At 46.1% G+C, this 26,850-nt stretch overlaps 1 protein-coding gene across 2 annotated transcripts; it reads left to right on the top strand.

Annotated features, from left to right (window-relative positions):
* The first annotated feature begins 1,370 nt into the window (after nucleotides 1–1,370).
* bltp3b (bridge-like lipid transfer protein family member 3B) lies at nucleotides 1,371–26,037 on the top strand. 2 transcript variants are annotated; one of them, XM_079184267.1, is made up of 23 exons: nucleotides 1,371–1,676; nucleotides 7,965–8,127; nucleotides 9,652–9,690; nucleotides 11,442–11,533; nucleotides 11,656–11,845; nucleotides 11,939–12,079; nucleotides 12,362–12,529; nucleotides 12,939–13,119; nucleotides 13,287–13,370; nucleotides 13,529–13,690; nucleotides 14,099–14,214; nucleotides 14,334–14,475; nucleotides 14,908–15,101; nucleotides 15,181–15,894; nucleotides 16,110–16,759; nucleotides 18,208–18,356; nucleotides 18,666–18,823; nucleotides 19,158–19,308; nucleotides 20,648–20,689; nucleotides 22,490–22,749; nucleotides 23,197–23,305; nucleotides 23,447–23,619; nucleotides 24,151–26,037. In XM_079184267.1, exons 1-23 carry the CDS (start codon nucleotides 1,633–1,635, stop codon nucleotides 24,277–24,279), a joined length of 4,251 nt encoding a protein of 1,416 aa, XP_079040393.1. In that variant the 5' UTR covers nucleotides 1,371–1,632; the 3' UTR covers nucleotides 24,280–26,037. The 2 variants fall into 2 exon arrangements, with proteins under 2 accessions (XP_079040393.1, XP_079040392.1); XM_079184266.1 differs by lacking the exon at nucleotides 20,648–20,689.
* Nucleotides 26,038–26,850: the final 813 nt, after the last annotated feature.

The raw sequence follows: 26,850 nt of genomic DNA, 5'->3' as shown, positions 1-26,850 counted from the left end.
TGCCGTCTATCATTCAATGTTAGTGACATAAACGCGTCTGTTATTACTCTGTTTTTACTGTGACACACGTTCATAAATGCTGTAATGAATCCAAAACACTGAAGACTGATGCAAACTTCCTGCAACCGGTTTAAAGTGAGGCAGAGCGGAGCAGGGAGGGGCTGTTTCTTCCCCCCAGCTCGCTCCTCCTATCATACGTGGCAACTCCAGGCTGCTGCTAACTCCTTTGGTTAGATCTCTGCACAGAGAGAGAGGCTCATCAGAGCCAAGTCACAGTTTGTATATGCCCACTGACAAAGAAGTGAAAAGTCCAAGAGGTTTCACTGCATTTCAATTACTATACACATGAGTGAGTCATTTATTTTTTACGTCCTTTAGATTGTGTTTGCAAGTGAATGAACACAAAGTTATTTTCATAGAACTTTTTCTAAAGAGTACATCCAAGAAAAACAAACACTGATATTACAACATTGTTGTATTCTCAGTCCATTCATAATTATTGCTTATTATTATGTCACCATTTGTAGTGTTGTAATATCCAAGAATATTTCTGTTGGACTTTTTTGTATATCCTCGTCTTAAATAGAAAAACACTTTTTTTCCTTGTTATTCTCATTCTTGTGATAATATATACAAAGTATATTAACATCCTCGACTTGAACACCAGATGTCACTAAAAGAGCGTTTTATGGTGAGAGCAGAGAACGCCCTGAAGCCACAATGCAGTATGGACACCATAATGTCAAACTGTAACAATGACTAAATATAATCTATTTACATTTAATTATCATAGCATCTTCCTCAAAAAGATAATTACTGAGCAAACAGCAGAGTTAACATTGTTCTTAAAACTGTATTTAATGTCAACAAAGGACCAAGAACAGTTTAATATTTTATTTTATTTATTATGGGTAAAAAACATATGCAATAGGCAGAAGAGTTTGGTAAGACATTAAGATAGTAGTGTTTGGCTTTTGTTGTATGTGTTTGTACAGAATTCTGCTTATAAAGAAATAAGAATAAGTGGGCAAGTTATACTTCCAGCTGTGTTGTGAGAGGGAATTAACATTTAATTTACATAAAATCATAGCTGAATTAATAAGATAACATCTGCAGTCATTGAAACTATAACTTTCAGTTTTTTCCCCGAGTATATAAGTATTCAAATGATACCAGTATCTTCGTGAATATAAGTACTTACAGTTATCCCATCATCATCTATAAGTTCAGGGGTTTCCCAGCGGATCCTGAACGCACCACGACGCCCCGCCCTGACGCCGTGACAACAGACGCTGATCGTCCCTCGCGCTGTCCAGGTGTTCGCTGTATGATATTGCAGAGATCATCTGGGACCGTTTTTTGGAGCTTTATCAGTGTCTCTGCACGACATGGCCTAATGTGGTATGCATTGTCCACAAAACCCGGCTGTCACTCGGACCTCTGAAATGCTGTTTCTCCGCCTCAACTGTCAGAGAATGAAGCGGGAACACCGTTAAAATGAAGACTGACACGGAGATGAGAATTTGAGCTGTGTGGTTATACCTCGAGTTGGAAAAAGCTAGCAGGGCAGGCTAGCCAGTTAGCTCAGAAACACCCCGGCCGACCGGCTCGGATAATCGGATTCGTGCGACCATGGCTGGGCTCATCAAGAAGCAGATCCTGAAGCATCTCTCCAGGTCAGTCCCGAGCTGTGTTAGCAGACATGCTAGCTCGCATCCCTGTTGTCTGTCAGACTGTCAGCTGCGTGTTCAGGTGACGTAACCCTCACTGACCCGACGCAGCAGCTAACTGGCTAGCACTAGCTAGTTAGCTAGTGAAGGGCTAATCCCTCAATACCTGCTGTGTAGCAGGTTGAACTGGTCGAGTGGTTGAGTCAGATTGTTAAAACGACAAGCTTAGCTAATGGCAGAGTATCCCCGAGTAAGTGTCAGCTAATAACACACCGACGACAACAATAAACCACACAATATTGAGATAATTAGACATTAATATGACATTAATATGCCGATACGTTGTTTACGCGTGTTTAAACTACTGCTTATCTGGTCTTTTCGCAACTGTGCCTCCCTGTCAGATATCACATGGACCCTCAACGCACCACACAAGATCATTAGAGAAGGAAACCTCCTAAAACATCAGTCTGTCCCCTTAATCATACACATTTGACAGCATGTTGTAGCACCTGCAGGCCCCCATTTATGGATCTAGAGATAAATGAGCCTCATATTGGTTCAGGGTCTGTTTAATGGCGCCACCACTTGCTGTATAAAGCCCCCCTATTTTGTTAAAATGTTTTGCTGTTATAGGCAGCATCAGCTGGACACGCTTTACATGCATTATTCATTCTTTTCCACTGTCCCTCCAAGGGACTTTCAATGGACTACTTCCTTGTTTTGTTCCAGAAGCAGAGCTCGAAACACGGAGCCTGCACTCACCTGCTGCTGACCTATAACAGAGCCCCTTCAAACAGAAGAGTGCGTTGAATGATGATGAGCTAAACTCAAAAAGAAATGACAGCTGTCACGGTCACATTGCAGCTCACAGATGACTGATGTCTTTTGAAAAGCTCGTCGGTATGCAGGTGGACCGGCTCGTGGTCATGAAAAAGCACAAAGATGATCGTGCTCTGGGAGAAAAAGTATTTGTGGTGACTCGGGTTGTGATTTAATTAAATACCTTAATGGTGTTTAGGCTTTGTCCTTCAAACACTTACACATTTGTCAATTTTGCCTGTTTTGTCTCCAACACACAGCCTGTGAGTGGCATGCCCTTCGTTGTCCTAGTACCCTAAATTGTGTGTGTGTGTGTGTGTGGCAATGCACAAGTGACTGTGCATGCCCTCAGCAAGCATTGGCGTCGACATTGACAGGAAGTGACCTGAAGAGTCGCGATGATGTCATCCTCGGAGGTCTTCTCTGATCTTCTTTGTCACGTCCTGAATGGTCCGGCACCAAGCGGAAGCTGGACCAGTCGGCCAATCCCGCGACGTCACTGCAAAAAAAAGTCAGAAAGCAAAATCAGCACCACCATATATATATATACCAGATAAGCAGTAGTTTATACCACCATATATATATATATATATATACTGTACTGTACGTCTGCAGATACAGCAGAGTGATACGCAGGCTTTGGATGATTTAAGTTCGAAGATGGGTTAAAGATTTTGTCCGCTCAGCCGCTGCCTCGTCAGCACCAGCCAGGAATAGTTAAAGCCCCGCTGGCTAGATTACTCACACACACACACACACACACACACACTGCTCCTAGGTGTGCTTTGACAACTACAGGTTATGTTGTGGGTGTCAACACGTCCGCTCAATGTTTGCAGATGACACACGTCTGTCCCAATACTTGCGTGGACCGGGACGAGCCATCATTGCAGCTCATTGTCTCAGTAGTCTGCAGTGTCTGTTCCTCCTCCGGGCCGAGAACATGTGCACCGAGGCATGCAGGGCGGGTTTTTTTCCTTTTAGAAGAAGCATTGTGTGTGTGTGAGTGGCTTCATGTGTAGAGTTGTTGGATTTGCTCTGTGGTATCCTAATGTGACGGTGTATCGATGAAGACAGGTCGAACTCTGGGAACCCCATGGAGTGATTAGATGACAAGGTGTGTGTTTGTCGTCGTTACAGACAGACGGGTTTAGATTATCGACAGGACTAACAGAGCTCCTGTTACATACACACACACTCACACATATAGATGGATGGATCTTTATTCTCTCTGCTTTGTTCCCTGTCAAAGACAGTTTGTGTTGCTTTCACAGGGAGGTTGATAGGCCGCAGGCTTAGCTGGTAGATATTTTGACACAGGAGCTTAATTCCAGACTCAAACTTTGTATTAATGACTGGTCTTGTGACGGAGATAATGCATTCCCACATGGAGCTCTGCAGAGACAAGAGGACTTGGACATTTATTCACACTCCTTCCTATTTTATTGAACCACAAAAAATGCCTCCCGCCTATCCATACCATCCTGACTACAGACTGCTTATTAATGTCACAAGACCACAGCCGTCCCACAAACTGTAAACGGCGTAATCTACATCCTCAGTCCCAGAGAATGTGGAAATGTTGAGTGGTGGAGGGAGCATAAAGCAAAGCTGTTGACAGACAAACGTACACAGAACGGGGCCCTAAGTCAGCTGAGTTTGAGCACCAGGACCACTGTTAGGAAACGTGATCTCTATTACATGTGCACATAACTCGACCGTTGTGAAGTTTAGTGCCCGCTGCGGTGTGAGGGTTGAGTGTATTTCTGCTGCTGTGTTTGTGGTCATGGGCCTCTTTAGGGCCGACTCTTCCCGTCCTGCAGCAGCAGCAGCAGCAGTGTGATGATGATGCACCGCGGTGGTGATGAACTCCATTGTTTCCAGCGTTACGGCTCACTGCTGGTGGGGAGGCCATTAAGGCACGAGTCACGACTGAGCGCCGGGCTGTGGGCGGCTCATCAGTGCGTAGCTGTGACGTACAGCTGCGTGTTGTTGTTGACGTGTGTGTGTGTGTCTTTGCACTTGTGCTGGTATGTGGGCGGGAAAGTAATTCATATAATCCAGCTTGATGATAACTTTGAGGTGACGCAGTCTTTTTTTAATAACCGTTCTGTTAGTGCTGCTTAATGTGTTTTTTGTCTGTCAACACATGTTTAAGCTCAAACACTTTGCAAACAGCTTTGATATCAGAACAGTGTGCTGTGCTGGAACGTTGAGACGTCATCAGCATGTTTTTTGCAACATGCTGTAGAAGACTGCTGGCACTACTCGGGACTATCTGAAACCAAACCAACAGCTTTGGCACCTTTGACCAAAGAAGCACTTTGTTTCTTTTTATAGCTGTATCAATAAAACAACAGAAGGATTTCCCGATAAAGACACCTGGACTTTGTTATACGCTCTTTTGATAAGCAAGACAGTCCGATCATATAGTTGTAAGTGGGTCATGTTACCCACCTTCAATCATACTTCAGCAGAACATTCCTCAAGAAGGTGTTATTTAAAGTGAATATTGGGTTAAGTTGTTATTTTTAGACGGCCTGCAGACACTGCAGTGCTGCTGGCCTCTCACAGAGTTCATGTAATTTGTTGGGTTGTCTTAGTGTGCCACATTTACCACAGGCGTCTCGTATCTGTTGGTTTTGTCAACTGGTCGCTAACTGACTAAAGTCCCCTGATACTCATTACACTCCACCGTTGACACTGAATGAGCTGCTGAAGGATTTAGAGGCCAATTTAAATGTCACGTCCTCCATTCTTGTCGTTGGGCCAACGCCTGCTGCTTGGTCTAATGAACACTGGCAGCAATGAATGTGCTAACACATCAGATCTCCTTCTCGGGGAAAAAAAACACCATTTTCTATCCGTAGTTTCTTTGTCTCCCTTTCTGTTTGTCTTGTCTCTCTTTGTCTCCTTGTGTTGCCCAAGTCTTGGTCGCCATAACAAGCTGGTCGTCAGTTTGAGTCACTCTCACCATCTTCCCTCAGGCTCCTCTCTCTCTTTCTCTCTCTCTCTCTCTTTCTCTCTCTCGCTGGCACTGATGTCATCAGGCTGCGCCACGAATGCAGCGTCAGGGCAGGAAAAAGTGTCTTTGTTTCCATTCACAGGATCCACAGACATCAGCAGAAAAAGAGTGGCGGACTGAAGTCTGCGTCTCACTGTTCTTGTGGTTCAGGGGGGGAAAAAACGTTGCAAGTTCAGCCTGCTGTTGCAGAGATCTTTAAAGTTGATTTACACACAAACACCTTACAAAGAAGACGGTACATTTCCACACTTCTCTCCAGCCAGCAGCTAGTCCTGATCTCTTTATTGGTTCTGGCTTTGGTCCGGTGAGCCGGAGACGAGAGGGAAAGATGCCGGTGTGTGTGTGTGTGTGTGTGTGAACTTAATCCCCTCGGCCTCTTGCTGCTGTTCTCAATGCACGAGTCCGTCTGTGTAATTCGCCTCGATATTCGACAGCGGATCAACAACATGTTATTACAGTGTTGGTTTATTTATGACTTTGGAAGAAGGAGAGAGGAAGCAAAGTGTGGCCTAGGGGAGACCGAGCAGCCAGATAAGGAGAGAGAGCGAGAGAGAGAGCGAGAGAGAGAGGGACGCTAGCTGGTGGATACTTGATCAGCAGCAGGAATGAATATTTCACTGTTTACAAGGCTGAGCAACAACACCCATCTCTCAGAGACAGACTGTGGTTCTGTATGCCCATGTGAGCGCATGTGCACAGAATAATATCTGTTTATCTCTGCTGCTGCTGAATAATTTACAGGTTACACGTTGAGTTGGAAAATCATCTTAACACCGAAAAGGAGAAGGTGTTTTGGAGGAATTGGTCAAACCGAGTCATAAACGGCAGAATCGTAAAGCATTGCTCATGGGGCAAAGTGTCTCTTCACACTCAGAGTCTCACAGTACATCTTGCTCTGTCTTACGTAAGTGAAGACGCAGAAAAGCTTTTGTCTACCTGAAAGGATCCAGTGTCAGACAATCATACATCACTGCTTTTAAACAGTCGATAACCAATCACCTCATTATGAAATGCAGTGTTTCCAGCTGTCGGTTACATATCTCACTCAGTGTTGACCCTCATCCCTCTTTGGTACCCACTAAAGTGTGAGCGTAACACGTAGTACTGAAGTGTCATTGAAAGCTTTGTGAGGTTCTTACTCTTTATTTCATGATGTAAATTGTAACTTTGCTTGTTGTTGCATGGTGTCTCGTGTCAAAACGTCATAAAGGTGGGGTTTTTTTAGCGCGTTGGCACACATATCTCAGTCAGTAGGGCAGTAAAATACTATTGTCTATTGTCTCTGCCACGGCAGTCAGGCCACTCTGTCGGTAATGTGTGTGTGCGTGTGTTGGCTGTGAAGCTCTGAGCTTTGAGCCGGACCCGTTTACAGACGCATACTGTAAGCGTGTGAGAGATTAGCTCGTAACAAGATTAAGCCGACTTGTACTGCACACAATGGCCGTGTTCATGGAGCTCAAACTAGGAGGACGTGCACGTTAAAGGACGAAGGCTGTCAAATCAATACCGTCCCTGTTTTTAGGAGATTCCGTCAGACTGGACTGCGGAGATTCACGGGTCAATGATCCATTCAGTATCTGCCCACTCCGCTAACTATTAACCCGTAATCAGAGCGTGAGCGTGGGCAGAAAACACTTAGGTCATAGACGCTGGAGTTTGTGTGTTCAAGCATATTTACTGAAGCTAAAGAGCAAATAGAGCGAACACACAGAATCACCTCAGCACACACAGATGTTATAAATATATACATACATGCGTAACATTTCCTGTGAAATTGAGGTTGTAAAAATGAATCGTACCTTTTTTTAATTAAAGGGGTTTATTGGCGTCTGACGCCGTGAGTTTGAGTACACTTTGTCCTTTCTGTGAACACAGTGTCAGACTGAGGCCCACTGTACCATCCTCTCTGCTCTCTGTATTTAAATCCTCTATATTATAACTCAATACAACTCTTTTTAGACCTTCTGTACCTTCCTTCCGTCATTATCGTATTGAGCGGAAACCATAGAAGCAAAGCAAACAAGTACAGTTAACAACTAAGCTTAAATGAAGAGAAAAACACTCTTTTCTAAAGGCAGGTTTGAGTGTACAGTACGCAGTATTTATATCTACTTGCTGGGTTAACTGTCTCATAGTATGACTTCAGAAGCTATGTATAACCCTAAATTATAGGATTATTTTTTGTGTGTTATTAAAATTATTCTTAGATATAAGAACAAAACCCAGCTTGCTTGAGAAAATACAGTTTATTGCCGGACACTCATTTGAAAAAGCAATGTGTGTGTGTGTGTGTGTGTGTGTGTGTGTGTGTGTGTGTTGCATTGGACAGACATCCCTCTGTTCACATCCAATACACCAACCCTAACAGTTGGGACCCTGTAAATACTAAATCTATAAATATTCCCAGGCTCAAAGCTGCCCTTTCTTCTCTCCCCGTGCGTTCGTAGGTTTGCGAAGAACTTGTCGCCGGACAAAATCAACCTGAGCACGCTGAAGGGCGAGGGCCAGCTCACCAACCTGGAGCTGGACGAGGAGGTCCTCCAGAGTCTGCTGGACCTGCCCACCTGGCTCGCCATCAACCGAGTGGAATGCAACAAGGCCGCCATCAGGGTGAGGGAGCCATGTGTTGACTTTGTGGCCTTTTTAAAGGGATAGTTCTGCATTTTGATTAAAATACGCTTATCCTGCAGGTAGCTGGATGAGAAGGATTGTTACCGCTCTCATCTGTACATTAGATATGAAGCTCTATGCTAAGCTAAGCTAACTGCCTGCTTGCTGTAGCGTCCTATGTACACATAGATAAGAGTTAGATAAGAAGATTGAAACCACTTTTTACAAGTGAATAAGCATATTTCCCAAACATTTTTTGCTTTGAATCTTTATTTCTTTGACGGGGACTGTTAAAACAAAAGTACAAAGATCTGATTTATTTACAAAGTCATCTTTAAAATAATACACACAACTGATTGACGTGATTTTATTTCATTCCTAAATGAAAGGAAACCCAGAAAACGACATATTTCTCCTCTGTATAGAAACAGACATGCTGACGCATGATTCAAGTGTATCGTGTACACTTCCATTGAGTCTTTTCACCACACACACACACACACACACACACACACACACACACACACACACACACACACAGTCTGATGCCTGAGATGTGGTCACGGTCATCATGGTATAAGAGACTCTGACACACCCTGGAAACAGTGAATGTGATTTCCTTCGTGGCTTAGACGTTTCTTTTCCTCCTCCACCTCCTGTTCTTCTCTCGTTTATTTCTCCTCCCCGTCTTCACACACATGAATCTCCATTTTGTTGGTCACTACCCTTCCTGGCCTTGAAATATTGTCATTGCTGTGTCATTGTCAGTGTTGCAACGATAACAGCCACATCATTTTCAGTAAGTGTGTGTGTGTGTGGAGCATCAGATGTCTCCATGAACAATGGAACTGTTGAAACCTGCTTAAAGCGCATTGTGTTGCTTACTATTGGTAAAAACGAGAACAGATGTATATCTCACTTCCTCACTCGTTAGATCCTCTTCTTCTTCGCTTCCTGTTACTGAGTAGCAACACGCTAACCTCTTCATTTTAAAAGACACAAACAAATGAAATGAAATAAAAGTACATCAACGTTCCTGCTCTTTAGACTTAAAGTGACAGGTCTGAGCTGACGCCCCCTACTGGCACCTTCTAGCATTTCTATGACAAGGCGAATAAAACACGTCTCTAATTCAATTAAAGCCGCAAATTCTTGATTTACGACTTCTCGGAGTGCGAGTCGCTCTGCGGAGGGAACTGCAAAGTGATCATGAGTGTTTAATCTCTTTTGCTCTATAATTTGACACGGACTTGAATCAAGAGGCGGCATGTTGAGGATTAATGGAGCGCCTGTCAGTCCAGACTTATTGATTTATTCTTCTTCCTTCGTCTCTGAGCTAACTGGCCTGCTGCTTTTGACTTGATTTGATTCAGTAGCATTTAATTTGATTTGTGCGTCCCATTGATTTGAATGGTAATGTAGTTTAGGCGTTTTTCGGGAGCAGTAAAAGGCCAAATGCTTGCCGACTGGATCAGAATACTGTGAGGCTGAGAAGCTAAGCCGCTGCTCTGTTTTCATTCACAGATACCATGGACAAAGTTGAAGACTCACCCCATCACTTTGGTAAGTTTCACCCACAACACCCCGACGCTCACGTAATCAAAAGAGGTAAATGAGAAGTTTTTAATTCCACGTTTGTTGTCATTCAAATCAGCAAAAATCTCCAATAAAGCCATTTACAAATAAGATTTGTTTCTTTAACGTAATGGTGCCGATGGATTTGGGTCCGTCGCACGTCAAACGACGCAGTTCATCACATGGTGAAGAGCAGGAAGCCGCTGAAGGTGTTGTAGTAATAGCTGTCGTCGAAGACCGCCCTGTTGGCGTAGAGCTGCACGTACACGCTGTCTCCGGCCACCAGCTGCACCACGGCTGCGTTGGTCGCGCTGTCCTGGCTGTCGTCGCCCACCGTGTCCCACGTGGACACCATCTTCTGGCTGTTCATCATCAGGGACACCACCGAGTTGGGCTGTCCGGAGTTGTTGTTGTACATGGTGTAGCTGAAGTAGTACATCCCCCGGACCATGGCGGTGAAGATGCCCGTGGCCGGGTTGTAGCCGCTGCCGATGTTGGAGAGGATTCTCTGGTATTTAAGCGGCGTGTCCTGTGCGAACGGACCGATCGAGGTTCCCAAAGCGACGGAGAAAGCCATCCTCGATGCGGTCGACGACGTGAGGTCTGCGAGGGCCTTCAGCTGCTCGTCCTGGGCCTGGTTTATCTTCTGGAGCTCCTGGGACTGGCTTTTGTAGGACTGCAAGGTGGCTTCGACGCCGGCCATCTTCTGCATCATAGCGCCGAGGCTTTGCTCGAGCTTGCCCTGTGTCTGCGTCATGGCCTCCAGCTTCTCCCCCATGGCTGCCACCGCGGTGAGCAGGGCGCATGTGTCGGGTTGGCAGACCGCCATGCTGGTCCCGGTTCCCAGGTGGCTGTAATTCCCAAAGCACAGGCTGCTGGAGACCGACAACAACAAGAGGAATAAACGCTCCATTTTTCTCTGACGCTCGTCCACACAGACCCTGAATGTTGCGTGTGGTCCTCGGCCCTCATTTATATATGCTCCCAGCACCGCCTTGATGTATTATATAATACACTTCAACAAACATATCAGGGGAACACAAAACTATCGCTACGCTATTTATCAGACATGTATCATGATTATCAGGACCACATAATACAAGGGCATTATTATAAAAGGTAGCACAATGGCACTTTGTTGTATCCGCTATGAGTCATTATACTGTACAACACAATGTTATCACACCACCAACAATAGCATGGAAGTATTCTACAACAGCGAGAAAGGGAAGACGGGCTACTGCATGAAGGCGGTAACAAAAGAGTGTCTAGACTTTTATTAATTATCCTTTGCATTTCCAAGTGTTATCTCGCTGGACAGGCTGCTGCTTGTGAACAATATGTAGGCGGCCTCCACACCTCCAGTGGCAAAGGGCGAAGCTGGCCGCAACGACCCATTTTTATCAACTTCAAATCTCAAATCTTCTCCACTCTAATGTTTTATTTGGCGGACGAACACGTGAGGCGCAGAGTAGATGACTAACATCTTTACAAAACAGGAGTCAACACGCTGATGGAAACTGCCACAGCAGCACGACAATGTTCATGTGAATATTGGTCTGCTACAGTATAATACTCACCGTATAAGTGGAGCCTGATCTTAATTTAAACAGAATGAATAGACATGCAAACAAACTAAATAAAAGAAGCGTTGATTTAGAATTCGTATCCGGACTATTCGGTACAGTCCTGATGAAGACTTTGTTGGTAGTGAAGCTAAGCCTGTGACTTGGTTGCAGACTCTGGATAAAGTGGTGATGGAGATGAGCACCTGTGATGAGCCCCGTCCCCCTAATGGCCCGTCTCCCATAGCCACAGCATCAGGACAAAGGTGAGCGCCGCGGCTGTTTCTTTTGTGCTTCCTGTGACGCAGACATTATTGAACTCTGACATCCTTTTTAAAGCGGTTAAAAGGGTTAAATATTCAGTGCGTTTACCTGACTTTCTCTCCAGTGAATATGGCTTTGCTGAGAAGGTGGTGGAGGGCATGTCACTGTCCATCAACTCCATCGTCATCCGGATCAGTGCCAAGGCCTTTAACGCCTCCTTTGAGCTCTCCCAGCTGCAGGTCTACAGCGTCAACACCAGCTGGAGCATCAGTGACCTGCGGTTCACCCGCATCCAGGACCCTCAGAGGGGAGAGGTCCGTGTTCATTTATTATTTTTTATTTAAAAGACTTCTAGGATGTTGTGTTTTTTTTTTTTTTAATGGCGCTTTTACTCCTGTTTCGTTCAGATCCTGACGTTCAAGGAGATCAGCTGGCAGATGATCCGCATCGAGGCCGACGCTATCCAGAGCGCCGAGCATGAGATGCTGAGCGCCCCCATTCGCCTCATCACCAACCAGTCCAAGATCCGAGTCACTCTCAAGAGAAGGGTCAGCATCACACACACACACACACACACACACACACACACACACACACACACACACACACACACATCTCCTAAATATGTTGTCTGTGGGGTTTTAGTTCATATTGTAGAAACGTATATTCTGCTAGATGTACCTGATGATAAAGAACATGTAATGTGCGCTTCGGCTGTTATAAACAAATAAAAGAATTTCCCTACGAGTGTCACGTTCCATTTATGGGAGCTCTCAGGCTACCTCCACCTGCATAATGCATGTCTGTGCCAATGGCTCTGCCTGACACAGATTAAGGACTGTAACGTGGTGGCCTCCAAGCTGATCCTGATCTTGGACGACCTGCTCTGGGTGCTGACCGACTCCCAGCTCAAAGCCATGGTGCAGTATGCCAAGTCGCTCAGCGAGTCCATGGAGAAGTCTGCGCAGCAGAGGAAGAGCATGGCCACAGAAGACCAGGTGCGCATGTCAATGCCCGAATGTCCCCCTCTGTGGATGCGCCGTGTCATGGTCTGATAGTTTGCCCTCTCTGCCATCTGTCTGCCTCCACCATCTTTGTCTCTCTCTGTTGCTGTCAGTGTCTTTCAGAGTGCCCTAGTTTTTGCTTCTGAAATGCATACACTCACTAAATGTACATACATTGATCGCCCACGCAAATTCACACCACCAGAGCTTGCATTGGTCAATTTTTATGTTTGGGTCTGATGCGCCATCTACTGGAGGAATTGAGTATTGCACGATTCAGCAGTTGATTGAACCAAACAGTCTGTTCAGTCCCTGTATGCCTAACATTGACATGAAAACACACTACAAACCTCCAACACTGATCCTAGTATCTGCGGTTTTTTTCCGCGTCTGTGTTCACCAGGTGTCGTCGGCGCCGCCCTCGGCCCAGCAGGTGCGTACGCAGCAGGCGTCCTCGGCGGCCGAGCAGAGCGCCACCATGGCCAAGCTGTTCAGCGCCTACGACGTGTGCGAGACTTCCCACCACCTCCAGATCACACACCTCGACCTGCACATCTGCGACGACATCCACGTTAAGGACAAAGGTAGCATATGCACGGATCTACATGTGCTGTACATGACACGACACAGAAAACTCTTCATGAATACACACCCGCTCAAGCTGTGGCCTCAATTCCCTTCTTTTTTAATTCAACAGCATGTCACTAAAAAGCTTAGACTTGACTATTTCTCTTGTCTTTCTTCTGTGCAGTGAGCAATAAGAGGATAACCGGTGGAGCCATGCAGCTCTCCTTCAGCACCATCACTCTGGACTACTACCCTTTCCACAGAGCAGGTATGAATCCTGCAACGACACAGACACTACCAGACACGTGAGACCGTGTCTGTTTTTGACTTCTACGTCTCTCCTTTACCTTGGGATGCAAAATCCAAACTATTCACGTCAAACAAACGACTACCTGTGCCGATTTTCCTCCTCTCCGACCTCTCCAGGTGACAGTTGTGACCACTGGATGCACTACAGCGAGGCCACCAAGACCAGAGAGGGCTGGGTGCGGAACCTGCTCGATGAGTTCAACTCCAACGTGGAGATGTTAACGAGCGCAGTTCGAGACCACCAAGGCACGGCGCCCGCGCACACTTCCCCACAGCACGGTAAACCCCGCGCGCCTCAGGGTGTCGCACTTTTGTTGCATCTCCTCGCACGCAGCACATCATCCCTGTGGATTTTCTGTCCTCCAGTGTCCCTTATGGACGATGTGTATGGGCCTCTAGGAAGTCAAGAGAGAGCAGGAGGAGTAGGGCTTAGGGAGGCAGAGGGAGGACTCCTAGAGTGGAGCGCAAACCCACAGCCTCCGGCCCAGTGCTGCTGGTGCCTTGAGCCAGGTACCTCGGGTGTGTGTGCGCACAGCTGGGTGCGGTGATACACACCTTCTTTGAAAGGCACAAGGGTTTCTTATTGGTGAACTGAGTGGTTTCTCTGTTTGTCTCCCTTCCTCCCCTTGTCATTTCATTTTTGTCCCTCCTTTCTCTATCCTTCAATCTCTCGTTCTCTCTCTCCAGGTAAGATAAACACCTCCTCCAGCGCCTCCTTCAGTCCTCCTCTCCCTCAAAGCCCCAAGACCCAGCTCATGTCCAGCTCTGTTGTTCTCAGGATAGCTGACTTCAGCATCTATCAGGTCACCGCAGACGCACTCTGGCTCACACACCTTCATGTTTGGAATCACAGAGTACTACATCATCTTCACTGCTGACTTTTAGTGACTGTTTCTGTGTCTTTTGTTTTGTGTATTTGCAGGTGTCGACAGCGGACCAGCGGCGCTCCAGCCCCAAGACCATGATCTCCTGCAATAAGAAGTCCTTGTACCTTCCCCCAGAGATGCCAGCCATTCATGTCGAGTTCACGGAGTACTACTTCCCCGATGGAAAAGACTACCCAAGTAAGACTTCTGTGTTTAGCGTCGTATTTTAGAAACATTCATCTTTATAAGTAGGTCGGTTTTACACACCAGGCACACTGTCCTGGCTTTCTTTCTCTTCTCCTGTTTGGATCTATTCAGCCCATTTATTCAGCTGTGGGGAAGTCACTGGCTGCTGTGTGGCTGAGAGGACATTGATTTTCTGAATAACGCCCAGTGTTCTGAATGAGGAATGACCCAATTAATTCATGTTATGGATTTCACACAAATTCACTTACAAAATTATACGTACATTAAACACTTTTATGCTTTTTCTTCTTCTTTTTGGCAATAAAGCGGAGATTATTCTTTCTCGTGTTTTCTCTCTCTGTGATTTCTCTAATGTCTCATTCCTCCCTCTATGTGACTAATGCGTAACGCCACATCTCTGCCCACTTCCTCCCGCCCCTCTAGTCCCGTGTCCTAACCTGTACGTCCAGCTGAACGCCCTGCAGCTGGTTCTGGACCCTCGCAGCCTGGTGTGGATCAACCTGTTCGCCCTGGACCTCAGGCAGAGCCTGGAGCAGTTCATGGAGATCTACAAGCTCAGTGACTCGCAGACACCCGAAGAGCACGTCGACATCAAGGTTGACGGCCTCATGCTCAAGGTGAGGTGGAATGCAGAGAGGTAGACATGTGAGCTGGAATGAGTTCTCTGGTACTGATTTGTTTTCTACGCTCCATTAGCTGGTGATTCCCATCGATCGGGACGCCTCCTGTCCCGCCGATCTGCCTCGCTCCATCTCGGTGCAGACCTCAGAAATGGTGGCCACGAACACGCGGCACCCGGCTAACTGCACCCGCTCCCACCTCGAGGCCCTGCTGCAGGCCTTCGAGGAGCAGCCCTTCTTCTCTCCCTGTTTCTCCTCGTTCCCTCGCTCCTCCTCCTCGGTACCCCTCCTCCACCCCGTCTTCCAGCGCCACGCTCACGAGCAAGACACCAAGCTCCACGACATCTACCGGGGCCTGGTGGTGCCCACGCTGGGCACGGACGCCCTCAAGATGCCGGCCGCCGCTGACTTTTGGGCGCTGCACTTTGCCCAGTTCTGGGTGGACTACGAAGGCACCCGCGGAGGCAAAGGGCGGCCGCAGCCCTTCGTGGACTCCTTCCCTCTGACCGTGTGGGCGGGTCAGCCTGCGAAGATTGTCCAGCACCAGGAGAAGCTCAGGTGTGGTTTGTCCAGGAGCACATCCGGAGACGCTGTCACACGGCTGCAGAGGAAGCGGTTGTTAAAAGACTATTACAGCACCGATGCACACGATGCAACACCGCCTCCCAGTAACGGACTCCACAAACCCCTCTCATTGGACAGTCTGCCCTCCTCCTCCTCTCTGTCATCATCGAGTAAAGATGCAAATGTGCATGTGTTGGTGCACGTGCAGAAGCATTTGAGTGCTCAGGTATGTTTTTCATTCTTTTGGCTGTGAAAACTGCTCAATATGTGAGAAACTCTTTACTCTGAATGGATGAAGCAACAACGTGATGATGAATCTTAATTCATCAAAAATAACCCATTGCACCTGTAATTCGTTAACATACCTTTTGATAACCGCTCTGGTCTGTGTGTGTGTGTGTGTGTGTGTGTGTGTGTGTGTGTGTGTGTGTGTGTTTGCAGGTGAGCCACCGGCAGTATGTGTTTCTGATGCAGCTCCAACGCAGCATCAAAGCCCTGCAGCAGACACTACAGCAGGATCTGGAGAAGATGGGCTCCAAGAAAGACCGCAAGGATCCCTCTCAGCATCCTGCAGACCACCAGCCCTTCACCGTCTGCCTGGGCCTCCTGCTGAAAAGCGCGGAGGTGTCGATGCTCCTGAAACCCGTCCCCCGCCCCGAGGGTTCCGGATCTCCCCTGGGGTCCGAGATGTCCCCCTCAGAGAGCCGAGGGACTCTGGATGTAGGAGACGGAGCGGAGAAGGGGAGCGAAGGTGCCGGATCGGGGTCTGAGGGAGGAGCCGCCAAAGGGGCCTGCACTGTAGACCAGCTGCTATGTGGTGAGGGATCAGAGGGCGGAGCCACGCACGGTCCTGCCCCTCTTGTCCCCAACTACACTTCAACTGCACGTCCTGACTCCAATCACAAAGCGTCAGTGGACGAGAGGACTTTCGCTAAGAACTCTGGGAGGCGGAGTTCAGATGAAGGGGGCGAGGATGGAGGAGAAGATGTGGGAGGCGGACTAGACTCTAAAACCCAGACGAGTGACCCGCTGTCTGACTGTAGTGACAAAGACAAGTCTGCAGCCGCCAAGATGCCTCAGTCAGTATCCAGGTATTGAGTTTATCACACAAACACGTTTTATATCACTGAGAAACAACAGGACTGTACTTTGTTATATGACTCTGTTGTGAGTAAAGTCAGTGCTGTACTTTAAATCTCGTGTTATCCAATCGCAAACTCAAAGATATTCACTCTATAGTGACATAAAAGCAGCAAATCTTCTGATTTAGGAAGCCGAAAACAGCAAATATTTAGTGTTTTGCCGTAATTAATTAAATTAAACTAATAAAAGTGGTTGCCTTTGACATTTTATAAACTAAACAAATAGTCATTTCATTTAATCAACAGATGGATCGATACGTTGCAGCCCTTTAAAGATCACACGTGATCATTCGCTACAGTTTATAGATTTCATAAATATTCCCCTCTGTTCTTCACTGTGGATGATGAGTGTAAGGAATGACTCTCTCTAATTGAATCTGTCTCTTCCTGAACACAAGAGCTGTGTGTGTGTTGAACTCCCGTATGAGTGTTTGTCAGTGTGAACGTCTGCTGGCCTCGAGCTGCCCTCTCTCCCTGTGTGTAATATCTCATTTACTGTCTTCATATCCAGCACGTCATCTTCTCATTCACTTCCTTTTCTGCCTCTTGACCCTTGCGAGTGTGTGTGTGTGTGTTTGTGTGTGTGTGTGTGTGTGTGTGTGTGTGTGTGTGTGTGTGTGTGTTTTCTCTCTACCAAGGAAAGGAAGTTTGTCTGTGGTTTCTGATCTCCTCAGCTCCTCAAACTCCAGCAGATCCACCTCCCTTTATTCCATGTCCAACATGTAAGGCACTGGATCTGTGACTAGCCGTGTTAGTGTGTGTGTGTGTGTGTGTGAGTCTGTGTGAGTGTGGCTTTGTCTTTGTGAACCCTGGATGAGAACAAATCAGTTAAAAAACGTGTGTGACGTGAATCCCCCAGTGGGCGTGCATGTCTGCATGCGTGCATGACACGCTCGTCCTCGTCTGTGTTAAATGAGTCTTGTGTTTGGTGTCTACCTGTTGACTCGTGGTGGATGAATATTTGTGATTATGCTTTTTAAAAAAAGAAATGTCTGCCTTGTGTTCTCAGTCTTTTGGTAGCCACTTTGATTTGAACCGTTGAGTTTCTCCGTGGATCGTTTCTTGCACTTGGAGGGATTGCACACTTGGTTCTTCTAACATGACCTTAAACAACACCACACTAAGGACTGAAGCGATATTTAATTCATGACTCGTCGAGTAAGCCCCGTCAGCTCTCCGAGAGCGCAGCAGCCTCTGCTCCGTGTCAGCAGAAGAGGAAATCTTTATCAGATATGTCAAAATAAAAGCACCGGTTTTAATTTTTCTCCTCTTTTCTGGCTCTTAAAATCTAAAAATCAATGTCACTGTCGATCATAAATCACTAGCATGCATCGACTGTTACCCAAGCAGATTTCAAACTGTACAGAAAGATCTGATGTCTTGTGTGTGTGTTGTAGTGGTCGTTTGATGCGGGACCGCTCCCAGTCCAGCTTCTCTGTGTCCTACAAGAACATGAAGAAGAGCCCGTCCCTGCAGTCGCTGGACAACGTCTCCATAGACAGCTACCTGATGGAGGACGGAGACACGTACAGTCTGCTGGAGAGAGGTGGGGCGAACATCAATGATTAATAGCCTTTTGTTATCTTTTAATCTTTGAAACGATCTCTTAAAAATATGATTACTGCACATTTACTGGTAGGTAACTGTATTGACCAGAAGGTGGCAGCATTGTGCTGATACGGCAGTAATGTACAGTGTTACAGGAAGCTTCTTTAGTCATTGTTCTTTTTACAATTAACACTTGAAATGATGAAGGCACTTGCGAATGACAAGTTAGTACAAAACGTCAAAGTCAAATGTGTGTCTTGTCCGTGTAAGTATGTATATAATGTGTTTATTTCTACGTGCGGTACAGATGACGTGTCCATGTCGGGCTTCAAGGATGGCGTCAGCGAACAGAGTGCCACTGAGAGCGCCACCGAGGCTGTGATTGGTCAGGAGCAGGAGGGAGGCGTGTCCCCCGACACCGTCAGCGCTACTTCCCAGAGCATCGACGATCCCACCAAAGACATAGTAAGAGACCAAAACATTCAGACGTCTAGAAAATAGGTTTGGAAACAACACAAAACGTCTGGAAAATGTATTCATAACTCGATATTGATGTTGTGGATCCATATCTCATCTCATATAATGTTCTGCTTCTCACTGTGAAGATCAATAACTACTGTAATTATGGGTTCATAATCTAAACAATAGATCTGGTGTAAAAGTATTCTATGTACAATGCTAGAGTCAGAAATTCACATTCAGTAAATGTGAAAGTATAGTAAAGAAATCCCGGTTTGCGCTCACAGAATATGGCGCTGATTGTTCTTCTTCTTCGTTCCCCCCCCCCCCCCCCCCCCAGGTGTCGGTGCTGGTGTTGAAGGTGCAGTCGGTGTGTGTGGCCATGGAGGCGTTTGGCGAGAGCACGGCCGTGGCTCTGGAGGTGGGCCGGGTCACACCCAGCCAGCTGGGCAACGTCAGCCTGAGACAGTACCTCAGCAACCGCAGCCTGGGTAAGAAGGAGTCCGCGATACACTGACTCGGCACACATCTAGTCCAAAAGTCTGTCTACGTTCTCAACCCAAACGACAATCTCAGAGACACATTTCACGTTTGGACTCGCATTTCAAGGTGTACTAAACGTTATAGATGTCATGTATAGTATACAACGTCAATGACACACTAAGAAAAAACAGTACTCCTGTAATTACGGAGAACAAACAAGACCGACATACTTGTTCTTTGCAAATAGACCTGAGGAAAGCTAAAGAAAAGGCCAACAAGTGCATCACCACCTTCCATAGAGCAAAGTAGAAAGAGTCGTAGTTGGAACACCATCTCTGTGATGGAGGTGACACATCTTGTAGATTTGACTGTAGTGGTGTCTGAACATGCTACACAGCACTTCTATTTATTTGATCATATTCCTAGCTACACCAAACTGCCATGTGAATATTATCAAAGTTATGAAATCCTCAAGTGTCAAAATACTGGAGTAAGAACAAGCTGCGTCTGTTTTATCATCGTGAGCTGCTGATTATATAAAATAAGTCCGCTAAAATAGATTCAGCAGAAAGTAGGCTGCAGCCTATTTCTTTGGTCCAAACTAAAGCGGAAGATGAAAGTGAAGAGACGTTTGTCAAGATTCAAGCTGGGGCAGCTACCAAACAGTGTGTGTGTGTGTGTGTGTGTGTGTGTGTGTGTGTGTGTGTGTGTGTGTGTGTGTGTGTGTGTGTGTTTAGACTAAAGCCGGTCACATAAACAACATTTAGTTCTTTTGTAGATTCTTTTTAGATGATCTTTTTCTGGTATTTTTCCTGATTTATAAGAGTGAGAGGATGAACAAGGACGTAGAGAGGAACTCCATGTGCTGAAGGTCCTGGAGCAGACTGTGATCTGTTCTGTTGGGTTTAAACCACCAGGACGCTCCACGCCTGACCCCCTCCAGCCCTGTTTTCTGCGTGTTCATACTATAAACAGACAGACAGACGGGGAGACCAGCAGCAACATTAACATGTTCCTGCTTCACCAAATATGTTGACAATCGATTGATTTTAGTCCGTTTTCATGCAAAAAATGAAAAACACTTGATGGTGCCAAAATCTTAAATGTGAGAATTAATAGCTTTGCTTGTTATTACATTACAGTAAATTGAATATTTTTGACATATTTCACTGTTTTTTCGATGTTAAATAACGATTATCGGATTAATTGAGGAAATAATCATCTGATTAATCTAAAATGAAAATATTCACTCGTCTGAATCCCTTAATGTGTTAACCATTATGTCAAGTACACACACACACACAGGCACCCCCTCCTTTTTATTTACCTTGCCATAACTCCCCACAGGTATGGTGTGTTCAGTAGCAATACCTGCTCAAAGCAGCCAAGGTAACTGCTGTGTGTTAATTCACCATCTGTAACTTAACATGCATGCTTGCCTCCGCGTGTCTGTTTCCACCTGTGTGTGTGTGTGTGTGTGTGTGTGTGTGTGCGTGTGTGTGAGTGAGAGTTAGAGTATATGTGAGTGTGTGTGTGTGTGTGTGTGTGTGTGTGTGTGTGTTTCTTTCTTCCAGTTTGTCTTCAGTCAGATCTCATTTCCAGACTCGGGACTTTTGCTCGACAGCATGCACTGCAGATGCACATTGTTGCAATTCAAGTGATGGCATGAAGAGAGAGAGAGAGTGTGTGTGTGTGTGAGACTGCTCATTTTCCAGAAGCAGCGGGTGTTTATGTGACATTGAGATCTTATTCCTCCAGTGTGTGTGTGTGTGTGTGTGTGTGTGGTACTTAATAGAGGTTAAATTTGTGAGCAATCGAGTGAGTGGACCCATTATTTGCCACATTAGGCCATTACACACACATTAAATGTGTGTGTGGGTGTGTGTGTGTCAGCCACATTCAAATGAAGTGCAACCATTTGTGCAGACTGGCGTTAACCCCTGATCTTCCCATTCACTGCTCTGTCTAATTCGTCCTCTCTCCTTCCTCCCCCCCTCCCTCCCTCCTCTCTCCACTGCAGCAGACTTTGCAGTTTCAGTCCAGTGATTCAGGCAATGAGAGAAACGCCGGCTTTCCCCCTCGCTACCTCTCCTCCTCCTCTTCCTCCTATCTCACAAGAGCAATCCCTCCTCCTCCTCCCTCTTTTTCTTTCTCTTTTTCCTCCACCTTTCCTCCTCACTCTTCCCTCAAGCTCCTACTCCATCTTCCTACTAATCCTCTGTCATTTAACCCCCGCCCTCTTCACCTTTTCTTCCCTTCATCTCCTTCCCTCTCTAGGCCATCTTTTCTCTTCCTCCTGTCTTATCACAGTCACTCAGTCCCTGGCTGCTTGCTCCCTCCCTCCATTTCCCCTCTCTCTCTTTTTCTCACCCAGGATGGAGAGAGAATATGTCATTTTGTCTTAGAAAAGCTGACAGCATTGTGTGTGTGTGTGTGTGTGTGTGTGTGTGTGTGTGGTTGTGAAATTGCTCTATGGTATTAATCCTCTTCCTTCGGAGTGCACATTAAAGGGATGTGACGCACTTCTCACAGTCATAATGAGAAGATTTCTCTCTCTAAGTGGCCATTTTCATGCCTTGCTGAGTGTTTCGCCTGTTTAAAAACGTGTGCCTGTAATTGTGCGCTTGCCGGCTCAATTTGTGTGTAAAGTTTGTGTGAAATGAGGGTTTTAATTACCCTTAATTACCCCCCCCCCCCCCCCCCCCCCCCCCCTCTCAGGTTTAACTCCTCTAAACCTCGACTTTTATCAATTTCTATTTCTCCTCTTTCTCTCTGTCCTCACTTCTCCTTCTTCTCATTAAGCAGGAATTGTTTGATCACATTTTGTGGTGCTGAGTCATTCTTTATATAGTAGGACAGCGTCAAGCCTGCCACAGTTTTCAGCATCTGTAGAGTGTCTTATTCATGAAAAGGCAGAAAAAAACATGATTCTCTTTGAATCCTCAGTACTTAGGTGGGAGTTTCCACTGAATCCTCTAATCCCCTGTCCTCGGAAATAATTAAACATCACTGCAGCGAGGAGCCCGTGGGATTGTACAAAATCTTAACTCTCCACCTTTCTGTCTCTCTTTTTTCAGCTCACTTTGCTTTTTCTGTGTCTCCAACTTTCTCTCCCACTCCTCTTTCTGATGCTCTTCTGCTTCCTTCTAACTTAATGCTAACTGCAGCCTTCCGTCTCTTCCCTCACAGCCGGTGGCGACGTCGGCGCCGCGTCAGTCGGCGGCCTCCACAGTCCAGAGGTGCGGGCTCGCCTCGAGAGCGGCCCGTGCGCCGCCACTCACTCGCCGCTGGCCGAGCGCAACGGCTTCCTGCAGCTGCGTCTCTGCGGCTACCGAGCCAGCTTTCTGATGTCCACGCTGCGTAACCTGGCTCACTTCCTGGAGGACGACTCCGCGCCGCTGGTGCTGCCCATGGAGATCAGCGTCAGGGACACGCACGTCAACCTAAAGGTGAGAATCCCCGGCGTTAAGCAGCGTGGTGTTAGTCCGTCTCCCTGCATTTAGAGTTCAGAAGCTGATGTTTTCCCTGCCGAGGTTATTGTTGCACGACTACAGTATACCTGCATGATTTCAGCAGGATATTTGTCCTGTGTTGCAGTAATAGACCCCATAACTCACTGCCACACAGTGCAGCAGCTTCTATAACCAAGTTAAATATTTTGAACCGTGGCCTAATTGGAATTTGGATTTGAACTGAATGTTTAATGACATAGAAAGGCCTTTTTGCCGTCTCTCTTGGGTTCCTTCACGGGTGAGTAGATGTGCTGTGGAACTGATGTGGAAACTTGGATGTGGATAGTTTCTCTCTCACCCTCCCCCTCTTCCTCCCCCCCCACACTCACTCACACATGTCAAAACTTCTCCTGGCACACTCAACATGTGCCGTCTCTGCTGCAGGACGACGGCCCCCGCGACAACACCACCGACTCGGAGCCCTCGCCCATCACCCTGCATGTGGACAGCCTCGTCATACACAGGAGAGACGACGGCTCCTTCTCGATAGGAGGTGAGAAACACGCATTTTTATCTGCCAGATCATTTCCACCTCCACTTCAGTTGCTGATTCACCGCCGTTGCATAACTCGTCCACTCGCCGTGCATCCACACCTCCAAACTCTCCTCTTGTCGTCTCTCCTCGTCCTCACAGTGGACACGGCGGCAGAGAGCAAATCCAGGGAAGAGGGCGCGTCGACCGACGGCGCGTTGACCGACGGCGCTCTGACTCCGGTCCCGGAGGTCGTGGGCGGCGTCTTCGGCATACCAAAGGCTACACAGACCCAAGCCCCGCCCACCAGCCCTCCTCCGTCCACCAGAGAAACGGTGAGACGCACACTGTGGCGGGATATGAGGCGTAGAAGTATACAGGCACAAAATGCCGCTTATAACATTTTATTTGTAATCTTTTAAAGGTGAAGATTTCAGCGAATCGCATTCAGCCACATATTTTAGTTTTTCTACAAACTAAAAGCTGCTGAACAAAAACCCGGAGGCCGATTTATAAAAGAGATGAAGTGCCAAATGTTGGTTTTGCCAAACTATTCCAGTTCAATGCTTGGCTTTCTTTCTGTTTACAGTGGGAGTGATATTCTCTAATTTATGCAGCATACAAGTATTATATTTTCAAACGGAATATTCAAAGTGAACAGATACATAACGCTCATCCGATCGAAACAACAAAGCAGGTTTTTTTGCTCATTTGCTTCCAACATGAGTCGTCCTGTGGCCCCTAACTGTGGGAGGAGTTGGGCGGTCTACATCTGATGATGAAGGCTTCAAGATGAGGCTGAACGCTCCTTGAAATATCCAGAACAGTGAACGTTATCTGAGTGACGCCTCCCTGTTTGTTTCCAGATGCTGGTGGAGGAAAACGAATGTTTGAAAGTAGAGCTGTCCCGAACCAAGATGGCGCTGGCCGAGGCTCAGATGGAGAAGGACTCGCTGCTGCACCGCATGAAGACCCTCAAAGTCAACACCAGCTAGTCGGTCATTCAGCCCCCGCTGTCATGAAGTCTGACACTGATGGGAGGCAAAAAAAAAAAAAAGTAAACAAGCAAAGAAAAAGGCTAAGACGGCTCCCTTCACACGCTTATTTGTTGAGCGAGCCGCCGCCTGACTTCAGACTTCAAAATATTTCCCTCCTAAAGCAATGCAGAGTCTGAGTTAAGACTCAAAAATACTCGTTTTTACGTGCTTGTCGTCTGTTTTATGTTCCCCACTTTGGACCGTGGAGGCTCGGAGAGAGTTGAAAAGGGACATTTAACGTGACTAGATGTGCGTGTGTGTGCGTGCGTGTGTGTGTGTGAGAGAGAAAAAGAAAGAGGATGAGGATCTATATCCGTGGTCGTGCCTACAGAAAACCCTTCCCACACTATTCCTGTTGTGCAAGTTAAAACACAAAAGAATCACAGCTAACCTTAGATGAGCTTCATTCAAACCTGTACGTATGAAGGGAAACTGAATGTCGTATCTTCAGAGGAATGTCTTAAAAAAAAAGAAGAAAAAAAACGACTTATTTTGCACCGCACAGAAATGAAACTTGTAATTTAGTGCTTTCATACTCAGAGGGGACGAGACAAATCATGCTCTCACTCGTCCTCACAGTGTGTACAGTGTATATTGTATAAGAATGTCAACACATGACTATTTTCTTCAGAACTTTGAATGGTTATGCAGTGTTTCAGTTGATTGTGTGTGTGTGTGTGTGTGTGTGTGTGTGTGTGTGTGTGTGTCTCAGCCTGAACAAGCATTTCATTACCAGTTTCTATCTCTCAGTTCCACAGCTTTGCCAGCAAAATGCCCCACAACAATGTCTGTACCCCCCCCCCCCCCCCCCCACCCCACCCACCCTTATTTTTCTATGTGTAAATAGCTACTTAACTTGTGCAGCACTTTTAAAACGGAGGCACTGTAAATACAACAACCACAACTGTGAGAGGACAACGGTTGAGTTGAAGAGAAATGTAGAACTTGTGTGCTCCCTTCTGAAAAAAGTTTAAAAAAAGAGAAGGAGGATTAAGGCACATTGAAGCTGCCTGACTACATATACACACACACATATATATATATATATATATATATATATATATATATATATATATATATATATATATATATATATACATATATATATAAATGTGTGTGTGTCCTTATGGTGATTTCTGATCTACCATGTGTAATTCCTTCATGGAGAAGTGTTGACCATATCTGCTGCTGTTCCCTGCTTCATGACTTCGGGGGAGACCCCAGAGTAAATGTTAAAAAAAGACTAAAATGGACTTACTGATGACAGCGCAGAAGACTATTACAGGACATGTTCTCCAAACTTAACGATTTAACAGTAAAGATTGAGTACAGTCTAAATATGCAACTGTCATAACTTGTGCTTTAGCTCGGCCCAGTTCATTTCAGTACCTTTCTTTTTAGGAAAAGTTGTTCTGTTTACTGTAAAAGACGTGGAAGACGACTCGTTCTCTGCACAAATGCGGTTTCAAGACTTGAAATGTAAGAAGTAGGATTTTGACACGATTGTATGTGAAGAGTTTTGTTTTGGAGGGAGAGGAAAAATGTTGTGTTTCATCTGGTGTGTTTTTTCCTCATTCATCACAGCCCTCCTCTTCCTCTCCTCTCTGGGAGGCTCCTCCCCCTGAAACCCTGTGGAGGAAAGAAAAAAACACAAACAGTAATGAGTTGTATTTTGTCTGTCAAAGCTGCTGAAATACTGATGAAAATAAAAGGGTATCCAATCTAAAATGTTTCATCATTCAAATCATGAAATTTCAATGTTCTCTACATTTTGACTATTTTCTCGAAATGCAAAATATTTCTTTTACATTTAAGTCTACTTTTCCAGGTTAAAATCTGTGCACACATGATGTCCCAACGGATGCAAAAGCTCACAAACACAGCAAGCATTCATTTCAGAAAACCTTCAAAGCTTTCCAGGGTTTTAAATCTTGTTTAAAGCTTTTATTTCCGCATTCTGAATAAATAAAAAACAATGCTGGAGTTTGTTCTGCGATAAGCGGAGAAGGTCTTTAAAAGTCTTTAAATGTAAGTGCAGTCTCTCAGAGTGCTCAAATGAGCCGCACTGAACCGCTGAAGAGTGTTTGGACTTTGTGCACATAAATGGTCATGACATTTTACGGCTGGAGTAGTGCAGTGAGTCATAGAAGGGCATTAAGTGTGTGTGTGTGTGTGTGTAAGTTTGTGAGGGAAAGTTCTGCTCTGCTGCTATTTACATAAACGCCTGTTTACATATGTAGCTTAATGTGTCTGTGATGACGGCTATGTCACAGACCTTCATTTATATGTATATAGGTGTGTGTGTGTGTGTATCCCAGCACCATGTACAGCTGGATTGTGGGTAATATGATGTAAGAGAGAGGCATCAGGTTGTGTGTTGGCTCACTGTTTTATTCTCTGGTTCCTGCTTTATTTCTCTGCAGCCTCGCTGCAGCTACAGTGATCCGGTAATACTGTTGTAATAAAAATGAATGACGGCTGAATTCCATTTAGCTGCTTCAGTTTCAGTCACGAGAAGAGGTCTGGTCT

This window comes from Pholis gunnellus (assembly GCF_910591455.1).
Source record: "Pholis gunnellus genome assembly, chromosome: 22".
Taxonomy (NCBI): domain Eukaryota; kingdom Metazoa; phylum Chordata; class Actinopteri; order Perciformes; family Pholidae; genus Pholis; species Pholis gunnellus.
This window is presented reverse-complemented; position numbering and strand designations above follow the sequence as displayed.